The sequence below is a fragment of the Oryctolagus cuniculus genome, chromosome 17 (assembly GCF_051225735.1).
Source record: "Oryctolagus cuniculus isolate XC-2025 breed Fujian yellow rabbit chromosome 17, ASM5122573v1, whole genome shotgun sequence".
NCBI lineage: Eukaryota > Metazoa > Chordata > Mammalia > Lagomorpha > Leporidae > Oryctolagus > Oryctolagus cuniculus.
The window spans coordinates 48,577,691-48,601,096 of NC_142883.1; the positions used below are offsets into that span (position 1 = coordinate 48,577,691).

The following is a 23,406-nucleotide window of genomic DNA, read 5'->3' on the forward strand; positions in this document are numbered from 1 at the left end:
CAGTAACTCCATCTGGGTCTCCTACATGATCTTGTGCCAGGGGCACAAGATCTTGGGCCATCCTCTGCTGCTTTCCCAGGCCATCAGCAAGGAGCTGGATCAGAAGTGGAACAGTCAGGACTCGAACTGGTGCTCATATGGGATGTTGGCATTGCAAGCAGTGGCTTAACTCTCTGCACCACAATGCTGGCCTCTAAAAAGTATATTTTAGTTTCTTAATTTTTTAAAGAGAAAGCAAGCAAGCAAGAGAACATTTCTTTTTTTTTCTTTTTTTTTTTTTTTTTTGACAGGCAGAGTGGACAGTGAGAGAGAGAGACAGAGAGAAAGGTCTTCCTTTTTGCCGTTGGTTCACCCTCCAATGGCCGCCACGGCCGGCGCGCTGCGGCCGGCGCACCGCGCTGATCCGATGGCAGGAGCCAGGAGCCAGGAGCCAGGTGCTTTTCCTGGTCTCCCATGGGGTGCAGGGCCCAAGCACCTGGGCCATCCTCCACTGCACTCCCTGGCCACAGCAGAGGGCTGGCCTGGAAGAGGGGCAACCGGGACAGAATCCGGCGCCCCGACCGGGACTAGAACCTGGTGTGCCGGCGCCGCAAGGCGGAGGATTAGCCTAGTGAGCCACGGCGCCGGCCTTAAGAGAACATTTCTGTTTGTTCACTCCCAAATGCTCACAACAACCAGGGCCAACACTAGGAGCTGGGAACTGAATCCATGTCTCCAATGTGGGTGACAGGAATCCAGTTAGTTACTTGAGCCATCACACGCTGCCTCCCAGCGTATGCAACGGCAGGAAGCAGGGGTCAGGAGCCACAGCTGGCGATCTTGGGTTTCTTTCCTTTACCTACTGTGTGGTAAATACTCAAGCCCACAAGATGCCAAAAGCTGGAGGGAAACAAGGTACGGTAGGCAATTCAACAGTCAAGCGATAAAGCAGGGAACACCCAGGTCTCTGAAGGGTGGAGGCCGGGTCTTAGGCCTCAGCAACTGGAGGGAGGCCCGTATCGGAGGTGGTAGAGTGGAGCAGCAGATGTTGGAAGGCCTGAGAAGCCGCGGTGATTGAAACAGAAAGAACTGAGCTCAGGCAGGACTCCTGGAATCCTGCTAGAACATACGTCATTTTATTTTTAGGGTTTATGTTTGTAGAATCAGGGCCTTGAGAAGAATTCCGACCTTTATTTGGTGTTTACAGGGAGTGGTTCAGGCCAGAAGGTAAGAAGACGCAGGCATGAGTTCAGCATCTTCTGTGCGACAGGCAGCAAGCTAGGAAGCGTGGGCATTTGTTGGTTGAAGTCAGCTGCGGCCAAGTGAAGAGAGACTGGACTGAGAAGTGGGAGCACCTGGGTCCTGGGCTGACGCTGCCCCTTGCCAGCTCTGTGACGCTGGGCCAGTCACTCCTGTCTGTGAGCCCCAGCTTTCTCATCTGTGAGTTGGGACTCACAATGTGCCTTTCAGATGATTGTTCTGAGGGTTCAATGAAGTGAATTGAAAAGCATAGGGTAGAAGGAGATGTTAAAATCCCATTAGGTTTTGAACTGAAGGAGTTCCCCTATATCTAGCGCTTGTATCCCCTTTCCTAGGGGCCAGGGCCTGGAATCCTCTCTCCTGACCCCAAGCTACTCCAGCCCTCCTGGCCGGTGCTACATCTGTTGTAGCACAGAGGCCCTCACTGCCCTCGAAGGCCCTGGTGAAGGGCTCAGACTGGAAGCCGCAGTACCCTCCCCTGTTCCCCAACCCTGGGAGAGAGCGTGATTAACCTCTTGGGCCCCAAACACTTCAGTTATTTGGGGGTGTCAGACAGGAGGCAACAAGTTGATAAAGGTTGCTCACTGCCCAAGTTTGCAGGGCCTCAGGAGGCAGCACCCAGCAACCGTTCCAGTGAAACTCCCCACGGAGACACCCAGGGCCAGGCTTGGGGACCTAAGTCCTTACGCGTTTCGCAAACAGGATCCTGTAATTAGCTCCCAAGTGAGCATTCAGGATCCGGGGGCAGAGGGAAGGATGGGGATTTGCTGATTGCCTTCCGTACCCCAGCTAATGAGGCCAGAGGGATGGGGCGCCCAGGAAACGTTGACTTTCTTTTTGGTCCTTAGTCTGAAGGAAACTGGGACTTTCGAGGGTGCAGGAGGCCAATTAGCAACGATGGTTTCAGCAGCCTCGTTAGCAAGGCTCATTAGCAAAGTTGTGAGTAGAGGGAAGCCGTACTGGGCATGAGCCAGCCTCGCGCCCCCTCCGCTGGCGTCTGCTGGGCTGGGCGGCACTGCTTTCTCGCACCCTTCACACCTAGGAACGCTCCCCTTCTCTCACTCGCCCTCCTATCACAGCCTATCCTACCACTTTTTAAAATTCCATGTTAAGGTGTCTGTTTCATTGCTGCAGTGGCCGTCTCACTTTGTCACTGCATCGTCTCCTTCGTGAGCACCCTGTCTTCACCCTCTGGGTGGTTCCCAGATCTTCACTGTCAAGAGCAGTGCTTTGGGAAGTGTTTGCATAGCTGCTTCCTGGAACAGACAGCAGAGATGTGTGAAGATCTTCAATATTTTTATGAATATTGACAAATTATAAACTCATTAGACCCCCAACTTTCTTTCCAACTCAGTGTAAGAGGGCTACTTTCCTAACCCCAACCAACCCTAAGTATTACCAATTTTGAAAGTCTCTACAATGTAAGAAGTGAATCACTATTTCCCCCTGCGGTTTGAGTTTGCATTTATTTTTTGGTGAGTGAGGCCAATTCTCTTCTTGTGTCACTGCATGTGGTAACCCTTTGTTACAGGAGCTGCAAATGCTTGCCTTAGGCCTTTGTCTCTCATTAATGCCAATGGTGCGGTAGATGAACAGATTTTTAATGCAGTCAGGTGTATACATATTTTCTTTACAACTTTTGTCCTTTGCTGTCAGACTTGAAATTATTTTCCCTATTTCAAGTTTACATAAACATTCGCCTATTTTCTACTACTTCTTTCTTGATTTATTTTTTACATTTTATGTTTTATATACAAAATGCATTTTATACATGGTGTGATATAGGGAAGGGATACAATTGTATCTTTTTAACTCTATAGTCAGTGTCTCAATATCATTCCTAACAATTTGAGGTGCCTCCTTTTGTCAAATATCAAATGTATACCTGTACTTGCATCCACTTCTGCACTTCATGCTTTTACATTCTGTGTCAGTACCACAAGGTTTGAACAACTGTGGTCTTCTGGTAAATACGCCCCCCTCACTCTCTTTCCTCACAAATATTCTTGATTAGTTTTTACATACTATTTTTTTCTCCTGTTTTAACTATAGAACCATTTTGCTCATTGGGATTTTCTACCACTAGGATTTTAATTAAGGCTGTCTTAATTTATAGATTGATTAGGGAGAGCAGACAGCTTTACAGTATTAGGTCTTAGGTCTTCCCAGATGGGAATGTGGTATGGTCTATGTATTTATTCAAGTATTACTTCCAGACAAGAGTTTTGTAGGCTTTTAAAATTTTTTTTTTTTTGACAGGCAGAGTGGACAGTGAGAAAGAGAGACAGAGAGAAAGGTCTTCCTTTGCCGTTGGTTCACCCTCCAATGGCCGCCACGGCCGGCGCGCTGCGGCCGGCGCACCGCGCTGATCCGATGGCAGGAGCCAGGAGCCAGGTGCTTTTCCTGGTCTCCCATGGGGTGCAGGGCCCAAGCACCTGGGCCATCCTCCACTGCACTCCCTGGCCACAGCAGAGGGCTGGCCTGGAAGAGAGGCAACCGGGACAGAATCCGGCGCCCCGACCGGGACTAGAACCTGGTGTGCCGGCGCCGCTAGGCGGAGGATTAGCCTAGTGAGCCGCGGCGCCTGCGGCTTTTAAAATTTATTTCCACATTTTATTAAGCTCATTTTTTTTTTTTTGGACAGGCAGAGTTAGACAGTGAGAGAGACAGAGAGAAAGGTCTTCCTTCTGTTGGTTCACCCCCCAGATGGCCGCTATGGCCGGCGTGCTGCGCCAATCTGAAGCCAGGAGCCAGCTGCTTCTTCCCAGTCTCCCATGCGGGTGCAGGGCCCAAGCACTTGGGCCATCCTCCACTGCCTTCCCGGGCCACACAGAGAGCTGGACTGGAAGAAGAGCAACCGGAACAGAACTGGCGCCCTGACCGGGACAAAAACCTGGAATACTGGCTTCGCAGGTGGAGGATTAGCCTAGTGAGCCACGGCACTGGCCTTATTAAGCTTATTTCTCTTTTCTTTTCTTTTCTTTTCTTTTCTTTTCTTTTCTTTTCTTTTCTTTTCTTTTATTTTCTTTTTTGACAGGCAGAGTGGACAGTGAGAGAGAGAGAGAGAGACAGAGAGAAAGGTCTTCCTTTGCCTTTGGTTCACCCTCCAATGGCCGCCGTGGCCGGCGCGCTGCGGCCGGCGCACCGTACTGATCTGATGGCAGGAGCCAGGTACTTACCCTGGTTTCCCATGGGGTGCAGGGCCCAAGCACTTGGGCCATCCTCCACTGCACTCCCTGGCCACAGCAGAGAGCTGGCCTGGAAGAGGGGCAACCGGGACAGAATCCGGTGCCCCGACCGGGACTAGAACCCGGTGTGCCGGCGCTGCAAAGCGGAGGATTAGCCTAGTGAGTCGTGGCGCCGGCCTTATTAAGCTTATTTCTAAATACATAATGATTTTTGCTATTGTGAAGTTGGTATTTTAATATTAGATATGAATATTTTAGAACTGGAAAAATAGTGCTAAATGATCAAATAGGAAAGTAACAGCTTTGTCTCCATTGAGAAATGATTCACATCCAATATTTATTTGAGAGGTAGAGTTACAGACAGTGAGAGGAGGAGACAGAAAGAAAGGTCTTCCATTCGCTGGTTCACTCCCCAAATGGCTGCAATGGCTGGAGCCATGCCAATCCAAAGCCAGGAGCCAGGAGCTTCTTCCATGTCTCCCATGTGGGTACAGGGGCCCAAGGACTTCAGCCATCATCTACTGCTTTCCCAGGCCATATCAGAGAGCTGGATGGGAAAGAGCAGCTGGGACTAGAACTGGCACCCATATGGGATGCCGGCACTTCAGGCAGAAGATTAACCTATTGTGTCACAGCACCAGCCCTAGTTTCATTTTATGTGGCTGGTTTGTTATTATACCTAAAGAACCGATTTCCTTAAATTGCAGCAACAATGACAAGTAAGAGAGTGTCTGATCAAGCCCACAGCAGACCCTGAACTGATCCTGAGACTCTCCTCAATCTGTGTCATGGAGACAAGTGGTCCTTCGGTTAGGACAAACCCCAGTTGGTGTTGCTACCATTTACAAGGCTACTGGGGGTATGTGTTAAAGTGTCCTTGAGAAATATGGAGTGACAGTTCATTCTAAAAAAAACTTATTCTTGCCTCCATGTTAGGTGCACAGGGACATCTCAGAAAATAAGCCTTGTCGAGTGCCACCTTGCACAGAGTTTACCCAAAAGAGAAGACCAGACAACTCAGGAGACAGCTAGGAAAACAAAATCTGAACATGGGGACCCCAGCCTTTCTGGGGAAAGCAATACTTTGTGTTGGGGGAAAGAATGAAATCAAGACAAAGACTGTTGTGTGTGACTGTGAGAAGACAGCACTGAGTCTGTCACATTTTGTCCCCATCAATCAGTGTTCTGTCTTAAGAAGGGCTATGCTGAGGTAATAAATTAACTTCAAAATCTCAGTGGACTCACACAACCAAGCTTGTTCCTCAATCCTGCCATGTGTCCATGTGGCAAGAGTAGGTACTCCACACACTCAAGGAGCCAAGGATCCATGCACTCAGCAATGACTGCCGTCCTGAACCTTGAATGTAACATCTCTGAGGTCACTGCAGAAGGGAAGAGAGAGGTGGAGGAGCCACACTGACCCAAAGTGACCCACAACACTTGTGCTCACAGCCCCAGCCTAGGTGCAAGGGAGACCGAGGCATTTAAGGTGATTTCTGCCACCATCTCTTCAGCTGGAAGCAGCAGAAATCAGCTACACAACTTATGCAACAAAGAAAATCTACTGGAAAGCTATGGGATGTACCGCAGCACCAAAGAATGAAGTCAGCCGTGAACAGAGATGACTCAGTGAGACTCAGAGGTCCTGGAGAACAGGAAGCCCTTGAAAATCTCTCCTGGGCACCACTCCTGGAATAAACAAACAGCCTCCAGTCTTGCTTCAGTCCCATGTATTTCCATTCATGGGTCCATTATCACCACTGTTCATTTTATTGGCTGAATTTTCTTTCCTCCTGAGCCCATGTTATTTGCCTGCTCTGCTCCCCACTCACATCATGACAGATTTTGGCTCCAAGGTTTCCCTCCAGAGACGTCTTCATGTCCTTCTTCCTTGGTCTTGTCTTTGGTCAGATTCTGGTTCTTTTGAAAGTTGTGCATGTAAAGGGTCTGACATAGACATTACTACTGTGTCCCCCAGCACGGTGTCTGCTGGCTATCCTCTGCAGGGAGGTGGGGATCGCAAGGTGATTCAGGAAAGAATACTCTGAGGGTAGCGAAAGGCAGAACAGGTAAAGAAACAGACAGTGTGTAAGAGGGCTAGTGCAATGACAGAAGGAAAAGACTGATAGCACCGCGTGTTGGCAGGGATGTGAAACAACTGGAACTCTCAAACATTGCTAATGGAAGCATAAGTTAGTAAACCATTTCAGAAAAATGAAAGATAAACATACACCAACTTTTAGACCAACCTTTGGACCCAGCAGGCATACTCCTTGGTATATTTCAAAGAGAAATAAAACATGTGTCCACAAAAAGCCTTGTATAAGAATGCTCATAGCAGTTTTATTCATATTTACCAAGAACTAGACTATAACCAATATTAACCATAGGAAAAGAGCTAAGAAAAATAATGAGAATCTATACAACTGAATACTGTTCAGCAGTAATCTTGAGTAATGGCTTTTTTAATTTACTATTTGCTGAATTCTTTATTTAGTGGAGGGTTAGGCTTGTAATTATAAAGAAAACTGAAGGTTTGTCATTGTAAAAATTAAAAGTAAAGTAGGGAGACTGGGAGTGAGGGAGGAAGGGTATGGTGGGAAGTTCATTATGCTGTTAAAACTGTATATATGAAATTCAAAAAAAATGTTATTACAAAAATTAAAGGAACAAAAGAAAAGAAGAGAAAAGAGGGGGATTTGAAGGAAGGAGGAAGGGAAACAAGTATGGTTATGTTCTTAGAATTGTATCTGCGAATACATGTAACCTGTTCTCTTCATTAATAATTTTTTAAAAAGAAAAAAACTACTAAAAAACTAACTTCATTTTTTAAACTTTTATTTAATAAATATAAATTTACTAAAAGTACAGCTTATGGATTACAATGGCTTTCCCCCCCCATAACTTCCCTCCCACCCGCAACCCTCCCATCTCCCACTCTCTCTCCCATTCCATTCACATCAAGATTCATTTTCAATTCTCTTTATATACAGAAGATCAATTTAGTATATATTCAGTAAAGATTTCATCAGTTTGCACCCACATAGAACATAAAGTGTAAAATACTGTTTAAGTACTAGTTATAGCATTAATTCACATTGAACAACACATTAAGAACAGAGATCCTACATGAGGAGTAAGTGCACAGTGACTCCTGTTGTTGACTTAATAAATTGACTCTCTTGTTTATAGCGTCAGTAATCTCCCTAGGCTCTAGTCATGTGTTGCCAAGGCTATGGAAGCCTTTTGAGTTCACAGACTTCAATCTTATTTAGACAAGAACATAGTCAAAGTGGAAGTTCTCTCCTCCCATCAGAGAAAAGTACCTCCTTCTTTGATAGCCCATTCTTTCCACTGGGATCTCACTTGCAGAGACCTTTCATTTAGGTCCTCCCTCCCTCTCTCTCTCTCTCTCTCTTTTTTTTTTTTTTTTTTTTGCCAGAGTGTCTTGGCTTTCCATGCCTAACTAACTTCAAAAACATTATGTTGAGCAAAAGAGGCCAAACACAAAAGATTACTGTGCATATACCACTGACTATTTGTATGAAACTCATGAACAGGTAAGTCAGCCTACGATGTCAGGTGTTAGATCAGCAGTTGCCTCAGCGGGGGATATGGCTGGAAAAGGACACGAGGAACCACCCAGGATAATGGAAAGGCTTTGTGTCTTGACTTGGGAAATGGTAGATGGGTAAGCATGCTCTTCAAAAATTATCCAACTGAATTTATGCATCTATGCATTTTAACTATGCACAGTTTGTATCTCAGTAAAGAAAAATAAGAGCTACAATCATTGGTCCACCAACAGCATTAGCTCATCATGTGCATGTCAGACAGAAACACCTTCATAGTGGACCCAGATCGTGGGAAGTCAGGGGTGACACTGTAGAGGAGAAGGAAAGATTGGACAAGAGGGAGGGGGTTATGGCAGCCAGGTCTGTGAGAAGGCAGCCCCCATTGAAGTGCTACACTGGCAGTGCGTGGCCGTTACATAGTGCGCAGGGTGGTAGGAGGTCATCGTGGCCGGAAGAAGGCTGTCCATGTGCCCAAAGCCTGGTAGAAGTAGAGCTGAGCCAGGGGCCCCGCAGAGAGCTGGCCCTGCTGTGGGTGTGGACGTTCACCAAGGCCTTGGGCATGGCGGTAGAGGTGAAGAGGAAGTCTGGCGGGGAAGAAGTACATGGGGATGTGGAGGTGTGTGGTGCCAGTGGCCAGGTCACTGGGCGGGATCCCAGTCACAGTGACCACACAGACCCACAGGAACAGCACGAGGAGAAAGTACTGCTGCTCTGGCCACTCGAGAGTCTTTAGAGGTAGACCTCGAAGCTGCTGGTCTGGTATTCCATTGTGTACATGCACATTTTCCTTATCCATTCATCAGTTGATGGACACTTAAATTGTTTCCATTTCTTGCTTAAGGTGAATAGTACTGAAATAAACATGGGAGGCAGATGACCCTCAGATTTCAATTTGCTTGGATATACACCAAGTAGTGGGATGGCTGGATCATACAGTAGTTCTATTTTTAATTTTTTGAAGAACCTCTGTACTGTTTTCTTTATTTTTTTTGAAGATTTATTTTATTTATTTGAAAGACAGAGTTACAGAGAGAGGTAGAGAAAGAGGAATGAGAGGACTTCCATCACCTGGTTCACTCCCCAAATGGCCACAATAGCCAGAGCTGGGCCAATCTGAAGCCAGGAGTCAGATGCTTCTTCTGGGCCACCCACATGGGTGCAGGGGCCCAACCACCTGGGCCATCTTCCACTGCTTTCCCAGACTACAGGCAGAGAGCCAGATCGGAATAGGAGCAGCCGGGACTTGAACCAGCGCTTCTATGGGATGCCGGCACTGCAGGCTGGGGCTACTTTAACCCGATGCAACACAGCGTCAACCCCCCTACTGTTTTCTATAATGGCTGTACCAATTTACATTCTTACAAATAGGATACCAGGATTCAAACCTATTTTTTAATTCCATTTTTTCCACAGACTTTTTAAGCACCCTTGTATAAACCAAAAGCTTCGTTGATTCTGATATTTTTCTTAAAAACAGAACATTCTTCTGGAATGTTCTCTCCCAGAGATAAGCTATAGCAGATAAGCTATAGCACAGGGAGCACGCAGTCAGATTGCACTGAGATGCACTGGACCCCTCTGCTTACCGCAGGGAGAGCTGTCAGGGACAAAGCCACGCCAGGCCTGGTGAGGCACAACTCCCCCTCCCAGGCCACGCTTACAGAGACACTGCCAACATTCATCAGGACCTTGTGTTTCTATGGGGGTGCAGACTGTTGAAATCCTTACTTAATGCATACTAAACTGATCTTTTGTAAAAAAAAAAAAAATTATCAATTCCCAACTTGACTCTCACTGGGATTAAACATGACAATAGGTCTGATCTGATTTCATCATCATTTAAAAAAATCATCTATTATTTTTCACTTTATGTTTCTGTGTGGGAGCAAACTGTTGAAATCCTTACTTAATGTGTGCTAGGCTGATCTTCTGTATGTTAAGATAATTGAAAATGGATCTTGATGTGAATGGAAGGGGAGAGGGAGTGGGAGGGGGGAGGGTTGTGGGTGGGAGGGATGGTATGAGGGGGAAGCCATTGTAATCCATAAGTCGTACTTTGGAAATTCATATTCATTAAATAAAAGTTAAAAAAAATAAAAAAAATAAATATAGAGATTAAAGAAAAAAAAAGAAGACTATGGATTTTCATGGGTAACCAAACCCCTTCTCGAAGTCTCACCTTTATTTTTCTCTGAATAGAGTTTACCCCAACTAATTAGCTTTTACTTACTAAATCAAAGCCACTTCCAATCCCTGGAGAAACAAACAACAAACCAACCAACCATCAAAACCCTTAGGTCACCTTGATGTGAGTTGGAAGTTTTTCAAAATTCTTCAGACAGTTTTACAACTAATCTCTTTTGTAGTTAAACAAGTGACTAATTGCATAATTTGTGTGGGGTCTATACTAGTGTCACTCTCAGAGGGGAATCCTGTTTCAGAGTTCATGGAGAAGATGGCTCAGCCTACACCAAATATATATTTTTTTAATTTGTTTATTTGACAGAGTTATAGACAGTGAGAGAGAGACACACAGAGAGAAAGGTCTTCCTTCCGTTGGTTCACCCCACAAATGGCTGCTATGGCCGGAGCTACGCCGATCCGATGGCAGGAGCCAGGTGCTTCCTCCTGGTCTCCCAAGCGGGTGCAGGGCCCAAGCACTTGGGCCATCCTCCACTGTACTCCTGGGCCACAGCAGAAAGCTGGACTGGAAGAGGAGCAACCGGGACTAGAATCCGGCGCCCATATGGGATGCCGGTGCCGCAGGTGGAGGATTAACCAAGTGAGCCACAGCGCCGCCCCCCCCCTTTTTTTTACACCAAATATATTGACACTACCTCCCTACTTTTACTTCTCCATACAGAAATAAGATAAAATTTCATGGCAACAGTAATATGAGCTCTCTGTGGGCAGAGGCTGTGGTCTCTTTTCCCCCAATACTCCACTGGATGTGAAACCTGATGATCTCATCATGTATATTAATTTGAGAGTTACAACTATGCTAATATAAAATTAGAGCTTCCTTTAAATGGTTTACATCAAAGAGAAATCACAGACACGAAGTGTCTTGTTTCATAGCCTATAGCTTTGTCAGAAGCGAGGTTCAATACAGGTCAAGACACTGGGTGTAACTGGCTCTACTGACCTGAACCAGGCAGAAACTCAGGTGAGCACAGGTACATCTCATGTAGCAGAGAAGCTCACTTAATGATCAAAGGAAGTTAAAACATGGTTCTGTTTCTCACAGAGCCAAAAATCAAGAATAGAATAGCCAATATTTTTTTAAAGATTCATTTATTTATTTGAAAGTCAGAGTTACATAGAAAGAGAAGGAGAGGCAGAGAGAGAGAGAGAGTCTTCCATCCACTGGTTTACTCCCCAATTGGCTGCAACGGCTGAGGCTGGGCTAATCCGAAGCCAGGAGCCTGGAGCTTCTTCCAGGTCTCCCACGTGGGTACAGAGGCCCAAGGTCTTGGACCATCTTCTACTGCTTTTCCAGGCCATAGCACAGAGCTGGATCTGAAGTAGAGCAGCCAGGACTTGAACAGGCACCCATATGGGATGCCGGCACTGCAGGCGGCAGCTTTACCCGCCATGCCACAGTGCTGGCCCAATGTCTTAAAAATAATAAAAAGAATGTTTCACAGGGGAGGGCAGCTACCTGGCCTAGAGCCTAAGGTACCAGTTGAGAGACCGGCATCCCACACTGGAGTGCCTGGGTGCGATTTCCAGCTCTAGCTCCCAATTCCAGCTTTCTGCTAATGCAGACCCTGGGAAGAGCAGGTGCCTGCTCAAGTTCCTGCAACTCACAGGAGATGCCTGGATTGAGCTCCTGGTTTCTTCTTTGGCCTGGCCCAGTCCTAGCTGTTCTAGACATCTGAGGAGGGAACCAGCAGAGAAGCTCTTTCCCTCTATGTCTCAGTCTCTGTTCATCACTCTATCTCTGCTTAATAAATACATAAATAAATTTTCATTTAAAAGCTAGCACTGCTTTACTGTAGACTAAGAGTCATTTCATCTTTATTCAGGGAATGGAATGATTCAAACTGGTTTCTTTCTTTTTTTTTTTTTTTTTTTTTTTTTTGACAGGCAGAGTGGACAGTGAGAAAGAGAGAGACAGAGAGAAAGGTCTTCCTTTGCCGTTGGTTCACCCTCCAATGGCCGGCACACCACGCTGATCCGATGGCAGGAGCCAGGTACTTATCCTGGTCTCCCATGGGGTGCAGGGCCCAAGCACCTGGGCCATCCTCCACTGCACTCCCGGGCCACAGCAGAGAGCTGGCCTGGAAGAGGGGCGACCAGGACAGAATCCGGTGCCCCGACCAGGACTAGAACCTGGTGTGCCAGCGCCGCAAGGCGGAGGATTAGCCTAGTGAGCCGCGGCGCCGGCCTCACCCTTCTCAATCTGCCAGTAAGAAGCAGGCCCAGAGGGGAGCAGGGACTTGTCCGAGGTCAACAGGTAGTCAGAACTCTCCTCCCTCACCCCCTGCCCTCACCTCAGAGATCAGAGGGCTGGGCAGCTGGGCACCCCGAGCACTGAGTAAATGCTTCCGCATGAGTGAAGAGCCAGGCTGCAGAGGGTCTCCCGTGGGGTGTGGCTGTGAGTCCCACAAGCGCTCAGAGGTCGGGGAGGAAGGGCTGGTGAGGGAGGGTCTGTCCTCAGAAGTCTTCCCAGCCTGGAAGATGAGGTTGAGGCCTCACACCTGGGCAGCTGCTTGGCTGAGGGCAGTGAGGAGCACAGAGCAGGGGAAGGATCCAGAACGGGAAGCAGGGGTGTTCCTGCCCTGGCGCTAGCCAGGAAGGTCCAAGATGCCAACATCTCCACGCCGGGCCACAGGTGCTGCAGGTGGCGACTTCCCAGCCCATCCAGGACAGCGCCACGTGGGCACGAGCTCTGCTGCCCTCGTGCCTGACCCGCCGGGGGACGACTCTGCCAGCAGCTCCTGCCTCTCCTTTCCTCCCTCAGCTTCTGGGTTCACTGGGAGGCCGGGGCAGGCCTGGGGCGCAGGGGGGGGCGCTGGGCCCACACGGAGAGACTAGGCATCAAGGTCCCCCAGCTCTGCGGCACTGCTCTGCTCACAGTGGGATCGCAGGAGCTATTCCCTAGCAGAGGAATTATAAAGGTGAGGCCCATCACGGCTGGACCTTAGCATGGGGAAAGCCAGGGAGGAGAAGCCAGGGCCCCTGGCTGTGTGATCTTGGAGGAGCCTCCCCAGGAGAGCAACAGCATCACTCTCTGAGCACAGCGGGCCACCAGCCCAAGGAACGTCGATCCCAGTTCCAAGTTCTCAGACGTCTTGGCTGCCCCCTTCTCCGACTTGGCCTCTTTGGCAAGTTGGAAGTGGGGAAGCCAGTCTGGCCGAGGGCTTGAGGGGCCCTCACGGGGCCAGGGTTTGCAGAGGCCACCTTAGTTCTCTATGGGGTTTCCAGTTAAATAATGAGTGGGTGACCTCCCTCTGCCCCCAGCCTGCAGGCCTCTCCTCCCACTTCCGACTGCTGAGGGAAGTCTTTTCCTCCAGGGCATACCTGCCCCAGCTGCCCCCTGCAGCGCGGCCTATGGGTATGGGCTCGGGAGGGCAGAGCAGGGCGTGCTCACAGGTGAGTTGTCAGGCAGGGGACTTGCTGGCAGGGAGCGGAATAATCAGTGGTAGAAAGGCAGGGTGGCTAAAGCAAGTGGCTGAGGACACAATAAATGGGCAGGACCTGCCAACCCAGGGCAGACAGCGTGGGGCAGTGGGCTGGACCACGGGTGGGATTCAGAGCACCGAGTGGGATCCTGGCTTATCCCGATCGCTGGATCATTTCAGGTGCCAAGTTCTCTGCACATTGCCTCCACAGCCTGTGGCCTGAGTGTTGGGTAAGGTGACGTCTAAGAAGCACTGCTCTTTGTGTCTTTATCGCTGAACGCTCTCCTTGCCTGGTGTCCAAATTCCTGGCAAGGAGTCGACACCACTATTTATTTTGTTGTTGAATAAACTACTAGAGGAGAATAAGTGAGAAGTTGGCACAGGGAAGTAGAGGAGGGGAGGTGCTTGGAGCAGCAGGGGCTCAACTTGGGTTCAGTCTGTAGGTGAAGAGAATGCTATTTGGAACACTGTTGAGAGAAGCATGTGGGCTGGCTGGGAAGAGACTGGCTGCTGAAGGACTTGGAGAGGAGCCTCAGGACAGAGAGTGCAGGTTTCCCGTGTTTAGTGTGGCCCAACTCTGTGAAGGTGGACTGACCTGACACGGGGTGGGGGAGGGAGTGATGAGGGAGTCAGTGTGCAGTGTCTATATGCAGACCTACACGGGGTCTCAGTGTGTCCTGCAGAATCCACCACTGTGTCTGTGTGTGTCTGTGTCTGTCCCGGAGGGGACAGTCCATGTGTCAGGATGTCTCTGTGTGTGGCCCTGGCCCTGTGGACTTCTGTGTCTTGGGGCATCTGGGTGTTTGCTGTAAAGATGCCCCTTTCTGCATGGGGTATAGGGCAGTGAGCTTCTTGGGTGGCAGAGTTCCTGGTCTTAGATTCCCCTGTTCTAGTTTGCCACCTTAGATTAGTCCTTGCTGCCCGTTCTGAAGCAGGCAGCTGGCACACGTGGGCCTCAGGAAAGGGTTCGGCATTACAACAGTTGAGCAGCCGAGGCCTTTGGTCTGACGCCAGGAGTTTCAAGTGGAGTCAGTGTAAACAGCCAACGTACCTCCCGATCACTGGAAGTCCCAGAAGCCTGGAGGAGGGGGGGTAACAGACATCTGTTAAGCACTATGATTTACCAAGTGCTTGCTTATATATATAGGATAAGGGGACAGAGGTGTTTCAAAGAGTTTGTGGGAGAAAGGAATTAAAAGTAAGCTTATTTTGGTGCAAAATTTTTTTAAATTCATGTATAGTTTTTACATAATAATGCAGTTCCATTAAGTTTCTGAAGAATTGCATGAACTCTCTCACACACACATACATGCAAACTATGAGAATGGTCCACTTATGTGGGGCGGGGAATGCAACTCATTAACTCCCCTGAGGTTTCCCTATCACTTTCTTTATACATGCTGTTCCCTTTTTCTAGTATTCCCTTCCACTCTGTCTAGTGAATGCCTTCAAGCTGGTCCTGCTCAAATGCCACCTCCTCTATGGAGCCTTCCCTGACTGCTGGGAGTCAGATGGTAACATACAATTAAATATCTACCCTCAGACGGCTCACCACCTGATGGGGAACTGAGCATCAGAAAAAGTCACTCGGATGCCAGCAGGTGAAGGCCAAGGACAAGTGAGAGTTACAGGAGGCTGAGGAGAGAGGCATATGAAAAGAGAAGTGGCTTCTTAAAGGAAGTGGGTCCAGACTAGGGACTGGGGTAGCAAAGGAAAAGCAGTTCAGGGAGGAAGGTGGGGGGCAGCCATGTGGGAAAGGTGTGAGAAAGAGGCAGTGACGAGGCCACCCGGGCTGGGGCCAGGGAAGGGGAGGCATGTTGAGAGCCACGTTGGAAAGCTTTGAAGGACAGGCTGTGCGGTCTGCAGTGTATCCAATGGACAGCAAAGTGTAGTAGAGCTGAGTGGAGGAGCATAGCTCAGGGACTCTCCCCCCAACCCCCGGCCTTCTCTCTCTCTAGCTCTCCTGTTCTAGCCCATAGGACACAAGCTGAAGTCTCAGGCTGAGGTGGCTGACAACGCACCTGCCCTCAAGACTGGGGAGCCCTGGCCAGAGGGGAGGCCAGCCAGCCCACGTCTCTGCAGACAGAGTTCAAGTCTGGCCTGCTGCCCTTCAGGTGAGACAGCCCAGCCTTTCTCTGCTGTCTTCTTGCCTTGTATCCTGTCATCCTTCCCACACCAACTCCATCCACTCTGCACAAAATAGGGAGGAAGAGGCCACAGTTTAGTTCTCACCGGCCCACAGAGCATCTTCTGATGCCCCCACATGCTCTTTTCCTGCCAAAATGCCTTTCCCATCCCAAGCATCTGCTGATCTTCTTGTTCTTCCAAACGCACTTCACACCTCACCTCTTTGAAATCCTCCCCAAATCAGCCAGCAGAGAAAATCACTGCATTTCTGCCCCTACTCTTAGTATGGAGCTATGGCACTGTGGATGACTGGAGGTCCAGGACAATGGCTAACCACAGCCCCAGAACCTTACACAACACCTGACCTGGCGCGGGCATTCAACAGACAGGCAAGGGTCGCATGGCTGGACTTTAAACTTCCCCAGGGAACTTCACAGAGCCCAGTGCCAGCTAAAACCCTGCCCAATTCCTGTTATGAAAACACTGACAAGACAAAGGGTGAGCAGAATGGGAAGGGGCCTGGAAATTGGGTCCTATAAGAAAAGATCTAAGGCACCAACAATGTTTGGCTTGAACAAAAGAAGAGTCAGTCACCCTAGAATAGATTCCTTGGACCGTTTTTAAAAGTCTGCAGAGAAGGCAGACTTGGCATTTGTAGCCCCCCAGAGCCAAACCCGAGACCACCTGAAGTTACAGGAACTCAGGTTTCAGCTGAGATGACGAGAAACAGACAGCGGCAGCCTCCAGTACTGGGCCAGACTGTGTCAAGAAGCCACTAGAGAGCAGAGTCCACCAGATGATGTCTCCCAACGTTTATTCTCGGCTGCACACTTACACAGCACCTCATTAAATCCCGACCTCCAGCATGTAAGAGAGGGATGAACACCGCCATTTTGTAGAGGAGGAGATGAAGGTGGGGCCACAGGTACAGAGCAAATGAGGAGTAAGCACAGGGAGTTCTGACCCAAGGCCAGGGCTCTTTCTGCTGCAGGGGAGGGTGGGGAGCGAAGGTCAGGGGCCCTCAGAGAGGAACTCTGCTCTGGGAAGACAGATGCGCACAGGGTGCCAAGGCCCTGGCTCTTCAATACTGTTCCTCTTACAATGGGGAAGGGGGCAATGGGTGGGCTTGGCAGAAGCTTATCCGATGGTGTCCCTGGGATTGCTAATGGTGACAGTGACAGAAAAGCAAAACATTTGTAGGTGTGATCGCTGGAGTTTGCTTGATAACTCTCTTCTTCAACCTCCCTTCACCTCTGCTTTCTCTCACTGCTCTTCACAAAGCTTCATTCAGCAAATATTTATTTGATAAACTTTGTACTGAGATTCCTGGACAAGCCTCCCTCCTGGGAACAGTTCCCCTGCAAAGAGCTGACCCAGTCCATCTCTGGGATCTCACCAAAGAGAGATTCTCCTTACCGGCAAAGGGCAGGCAGGCTAGGTTGGCAGTAGAGTATTTCTAGAAACTTTGGAGCAATGGGAGAAACCTCCGTGGAGTTTTAAGGAAGAGATTGAATGGAGAACAGCGTGAGTGCATGTTTCTGAGATGACTGAAGTCACTTGGCTGAGAAATGTAGACGTCTCTGGGAAACTGATTTTGTGCACCGAGGTGAGAGCAGGGCCAAGCCTGTCCCAGTGTCCATAGTAGATGTTTTACCTTCTTCCCTTATGCCTCCCTGGCCAACAACCATCCTCAGTCTCTTCCCCCATCAGGACGTCCTCACACTTCCACACAATGTCATGTCTGCTGAGTGACCCCCATCCGTTCTCAAGACTCACTTCAAGTCCCACCACTTTGAATTCTTCCCAGGAAGAATAATTTACTCTCACTTGGTTCACAGAATTAGGAAAGTACTAAACAAACACTGCAAGCCGCTCCAGGTCAAACTGAGGACAGAAACTAAGATCTTGTCTCCCACGGTGTCTAGTACAGCAGTCAGCAAACCATGTCCCCTGGGCCAAATACAGTCCATCTCCTGGTTTGTAAATAAAGTTTTACTGGAGCACAGTCATAGCCACTCATGTACATTACTGTCAATGGCTTCTTTGGACTACAATGGCAGAGTTAAAGAGTTGCCACTGGGACTATGGGGCCCTCCAGCCTAATTATCATATGATCATCTCCAGCAAAGATTTGTCCATTCCTGAACCAGAACATAAAATATAGTGAGGAAACAAGTGGGAAATGCAGCCAAGTGTTTTTTTTTGTTTTGTTTTGTTTTTGTTTGTTTGTTTTGACAGGCAGAGTGGACAGTGAGAGAGAAAGGTCTTCCTCTGCCATTGGTTCACCCTCCAATGGCCGCCGCGGCCGGCGCGCTGCGGCCGGCACACCGCACTGATCCGATGGCAGGAGCCAGGTACTTATCCTGGTCTCCCGTGGGGTGTAGGGCCCAAGCACTTGGGCCATCCTCCACTGTACTCCCTGGCCACAGCAGAGAGCTGGCCTGGAAGAGGGGCAACCGGGACAGAATCCGGTGCCCCGACTGCGACTAGAACCCGGTGTGCCGGTGCTGCAAGGCAGAGGATTAGTCTAGTGAGCCATGGCGCCAGCCGCCAAGTGTTTTGTGAAGAAATTCAGACTGGTATTAAGACAGCCTGGGCAATAACTCTGACCTAACTCATTGTTTAAGCAAAATAAATAGGATGATGGTGATGGGTAGGCAGATGATGAATGGATGGATATAGAGGTAGATGAGAGATGATTGATAGATAAAAGATAGATAGTTTTGAGGCTTCTCACCCACTTCATCCCACAACCAGCTCCAGGGTTAACTGCGAGTATTTGCTCACTAAAGAAGGAGATACCAGGCTCCGAGAGGCCACTCCTCTGCCAGTGGCAGAGCCAGGACTCATCATCAGGGCTGATCTACTCCAAAGCTTGAGACTTGCCCACTTCCTAGAACATCCATCTGCAAACTAGTTTCTTCACAAGATTCGGATTATTGGACCAGCAGTGTGATTTTCAACCCATTTAAACCACAGGAATCAAATTCTATATATGTACATGTCTTCATCAGTCCATCTACCATCTGTATCTATCATCTGTCCTATCTGTACTATTTATCTACCTATCATCTGTCAATCAACCATCTCTCTATCTACAGATTCTCACTTATGGAACATCATGGGATTCCCAGGACTTAGGCCTCCCCTTGGCATCGGCATGCCTTTAGGCACTCCATGGCTCTGGCCAACCTCACATCCACCCCAGAGTTTGTCCTCCTCGGCCTGATGGATGGGGCAGACGCCCACCCTCTCTTGTTCCTGCTCTTCCTTAGTGTCTACCTGCTCAATGCCCTGGGCAACCTGAGCATGGTGGTGCTGGTGAGGTCTGACGGCACCCTGCACTCGCCCATGTATTACTTCTTGGGTCACCTGAGCCTCGTGGACGTGTGCTTTACCACCGTCACGGTGCCCCGACTGTTGGCCGGCCTGCTCCACCCGGGCCAGGCCGTGTCCTTCCAGGCCTGCTTCTCTCAGATGTACTTCTTTGTGGCCCTGGGCATCACCGAGAGCTACCTGCTGGCGGCCATGTCATACGACCGCGCGGTGGCAGTGTGCCGGCCGCTGCACTACGGTGTGCAGGTGACGCCCCGGCGCTGCGCCACGCTGGTGGTGGCGTCCTGGGCTGTGGCGCACCTGCACTCCCTGCTCCACACGCTACTCATCTCCGCGCTCGCCTACCCACGCACCGCCCCCGTGCGCCACTTCTTCTGCGACATGACCGTGATGCTGAGCCTGGCCACCTCGGACACGTCCACCGCGGAGGCTGCCATCTTCTCGGAGGGCCTGGCTGTGGTGCTGACCCCGCTGCTCCTCGTGTCCCTCTCCTATGCGCTCATCCTGATCGCCGTGCTCAGGGTTAGGTCGGCTGTGGGCCGGCACCGCGCCTTCTCCACCTGCGGGGCCCACCTGGTGGTGGTACTGCTTTTCTTTGGCTCAGTCCTCTCCGTCTATTTCCGGCCTGCGTCTGCCTACTCGGCCCGCTACGACCGCCTGGCCAGTGTACTCTATGCGGTGGTCACCCCTACCTTGAACCCTTTCATCTACAGCCTTCGCAACAAAGAGGTCAAGGGCGCCCTAAGAAGGGGGCTCGGATGGAGGATCCACAAGGCGTGAAGGTGGACAAGAGCTAGAGCAAAGTAAGGGGTGACGTAATTTGAAATAGAAAAGCCCTAAACATGTAAAATAATACATTTAGCGCATACATTATACATATTATATATAAATGTTTCATAAATATGTTGAAGTAAAATCAGTTTATCTACATCAAGATTTAAAACCTGCAGTAAGGAAAAATACACCCCTACCAAAGTCAAAACATAAAAAAACAGGGAAATATCACCTGTTAAGACAAAGTGACACTACCCTTAAGAAAAAAAATCTACTCAAGGCAGAAGAAATGCACAGAAAGCGTGGCTACATAGAGATGTTTGACTTCACTGACTAGACAGAAGTTTAATTTAGAATCAATAATCGATCATATGTTGAATATGAGGATGATAAATATTTTGAAGGCCAAATATCCAGTATTGGTGACACAGGGCAAAAACAGCCACTCACATTTACTCTTGGAAGGGGTCTACAGCAGTTCTCAATTTGGCAATGTCAATAAAAGGTTCACATTCTCTGATCTAGTACACCTATTTCTAGGATGTAGCCATAAAAAACCAGGACAAGACAGCCCGCCAAAAAAAAAAAAAAAAAAAAAAAAACCTCAACACGGAGGATATAAAATTGAAATATTTCTCAAAATAATGAGAAACTGAAAATGACCTAAGTGTCCATTGAGCAGATGATTTAAACGCCTTATGATAAATGCATCAGCTCAATAAAACACTATGTAGCTTCTAAAATAGTTACACTAACTTATGTAAAATGATGAATTCACAAATGAAAACAATGAGAGAATTGTGTAAATTACCCCTACTATGTGCAGAATGTTAGTCTGTGCACAAAAATGTCTGGAGTAGTGCTTCCTAACTTTTAACTGTCCTTATGGAAGAGAAGGGCAGAAAACATTGGGGGATCCTAACACTGTATTCATTTCTTTGTTGCTTGGGTGTTTTCTGGTGAGTATCCATTACATCAGGAATCAATAACATTTTTTTAAAAAGAAATAAAGTCAACATTGATGTTATTAAGAAGGTTTATTTTAAAAAGTGAGATTTTTAAAGCCATAAATTCTTTTCAAGAAGTATGAAAATGCATTCAAATAAAATCAATAGTTATTTGTTCTACATCTAACAAATGCAAGGTACTCAACTAGGCATTATAAAGACAAGAGTGCGTCTGTCTTCAAGGCACTTTAATATTATGCTTGGTAACAGAATAAATAAAAAGAAAGCATAAAATAATTTCAGAAGAATATCCCAGGGGGTGTGTGGGGAGGGAACAGCTACTTGGGATTCATAAATAGAGTCTAGTCCTATCTATCATCTACCTTACGTTACCATAGGCTGTCCTCTGGGCCATCCTTTAATGCCTATAAATAAAACAGTGTATAACATAACTCTATGGTCCCTTTTGGACTGTACAATTTTAAATCAACAGGGAAACATCCAAAATGTACACATTGCTAATGGACATGATTTGATCATTCCACAATGCACATATGTATGAAAATATCACACTCTACCCCATTATAATATACGATTATTATTTGTCAATTAAAAATAAAACCAGGGGCCGGCACTGTGGCATAGCGGTAAAGCTGCTGCCTATAGTGCTGGCATCCCACAGGGGTTCTGCTTCTAGTCCTGGCTGCTCCACTTCCTATCTGGCTGTGGCCTAGGAAAGCAGTGGAAGATGGCCAAAGTCCTAGGACCCCTGCACCCACATGGGAGACGCAGAAGAAGCTCTTGGCTCCTGGCTTCAGACTGGCCCAGCTCTGGCTGTTGGGGCCTTTTGGGGAGTAAACCAGCATATAGAAGACTTCTCTCTCTTTGCTTCTGTCTCTCTGTAACTCTCTGCCTTTCAAATAAATAAATGAATCTTTAAAAAATAAAATCAAATCAAACTTAAAAACAGATGTCCAAAGAAATAATTCATCATTACCTGACAAATTACTGGCACAGTTAATTAAAAATAAAGATAATTTTAGAATATGATCACTAATGAAGTGAATTATCAATCCAAGAAAAGACAATTTGAGAACCAGCAAGAAGAGAAATCATGATCACATACATAATCAATTGGAAGATATTCCTTACTGGATATATTTGACAGAAGCAAAGCGCTAAAGTGGCTGGGGAATTTGGATTTAGGGAATTATAAACTACTTTACAATTTTTCAGTATAATACCAAAGTTGGAATGGCATTTATTCAACCTTGACTAATAATCATGGAGCATCCATGGTATGTCAGGCTTGGTCTACATCACATCTGAGTCACAGTGGTAAACTCAAGAAGGACAGTGGACCCCCTCATGGTGAAACAATGTGAAACTCCCTCTGGTGGTGCAGCGGGTTCTGCATTGGCAGTGCCAAGCTTGGGTGCCATTAAGCTATTCAGAACATGACTTATTTTCGATAACAGACCTAATGTTTGGAAATACCCTTGACTCTTTAGAGTCACTGTCCCAGAGAAAAGTGAATTGTTCTCTTTGAAAAGATCCTTGCCAAGGCTCCCTTTATGTCCTGATTCCTCAAACTATAAATAAAGGGGTTCAGCATAGGAGTCACCACTGTGTACATCACAGCCATCACGGTCTCTTTCACAGTAGAATTGTCAGCTGAAGGGCATAAGTAGAGGCCAATGATTGTCCCATAGAACAGTGACACCACAGACAGGTGGGAGCCACAGGTGGAGAGGGCCTTGCGGATGCCTCTGGCAGAAGGGACCTTGAGGATGGAGGACACAATGCGTACATAGGATGAGAAGATCAGCAGAAATGGAACAATAATGACAAGACTGCCCAAGATAAATATCACCATCTCGTTTATCTGAATGTCAGAGCAGGCCAGCTTTAGCAGAGCTGACATGTCACAGAAAAAGTGGGGGATCACATTGTCTGCACAGAAAGACAGCCTGGCCATGAGCAGCGTATGCAACAAAGAGATGAATGCAGTCAGCACCCAGGACAACGCCACCAGGCAGAAGCAGAGCTTGGGGCTCATGATGCTGGTATAGTGCAGGGGGAAGCAGATGGCCACATAGCGGTCGTAGGCCATGGCCACAAGGAGGAAGCTCTCCAGGTCTGCAAAAAGCAGAAAGAAGTACATTTGGGCCAGGCAGCCGGAGTACGAGATGGATGGGACTTGGCTCTGCATGATCTGCAGCAATTTAGGAATGGTCACAGAGGAGAAGCAGAGATCAGAGAAGGACAAATTGCTGAGAAACAAATACATGGGCGTGTGGAGATGGGAGTCCAGGTGAATGAGGACAATGATGAGGAGGTTCCCCAGGATGGTGGTCAGGTACATGGCCAGAAACAGGACGTAGAGCAGGTCTCGCTGATCTGGTTCAATAGGCAAACCCATGAGGAGGAACTCTGATGTGACAGTTTGGTTTCCTCTTTCCATGTTGTTTTTTAAAAACCTTTATCAAAATTAAGAATAATTTGTATGAAGATATGAATGTACACAAACATACATACACATGCACACAGATATGCACATTTCAAAACTTTCAGAAATGTATTTTTAAATACT

General features: G+C 47.9%; 2 protein-coding genes across 2 annotated transcripts; one reads left to right on the plus strand and one right to left on the minus strand.

The window, feature by feature from the left end:
* Positions 1–18,933: 18,933 nt before the first annotated feature.
* On the plus strand, positions 18,934–19,872 carry OR1R1 (olfactory receptor family 1 subfamily R member 1). Its single transcript, XM_002719030.3, has one exon. The coding sequence runs from the start codon at positions 18,934–18,936 to the stop codon at positions 19,870–19,872; it is 939 nt and encodes a 312-aa protein (XP_002719076.3).
* Positions 19,873–22,326: 2,454 nt separating this feature from the next.
* Positions 22,327–23,287, minus strand: LOC100357515 (olfactory receptor-like protein DTMT). Its single transcript, XM_008271085.4, has one exon. It carries the CDS (start codon positions 23,275–23,277, stop codon positions 22,327–22,329), a length of 951 nt encoding a protein of 316 aa, XP_008269307.1. The 5' UTR covers positions 23,278–23,287.
* Positions 23,288–23,406: the final 119 nt, after the last annotated feature.

Bases quoted from the DNA above. Each gene is read 5' to 3' on its own strand.
- OR1R1 (XM_002719030.3), top strand. From the start codon at position 18,934: ATGGCTCTGGCCAACCTCACATCCACCCCAGAGTTTGTCCTCCTCGGC.
- LOC100357515 (XM_008271085.4), bottom strand. From the start codon at position 23,277: ATGGAAAGAGGAAACCAAACTGTCACATCAGAGTTCCTCCTCATGGGT.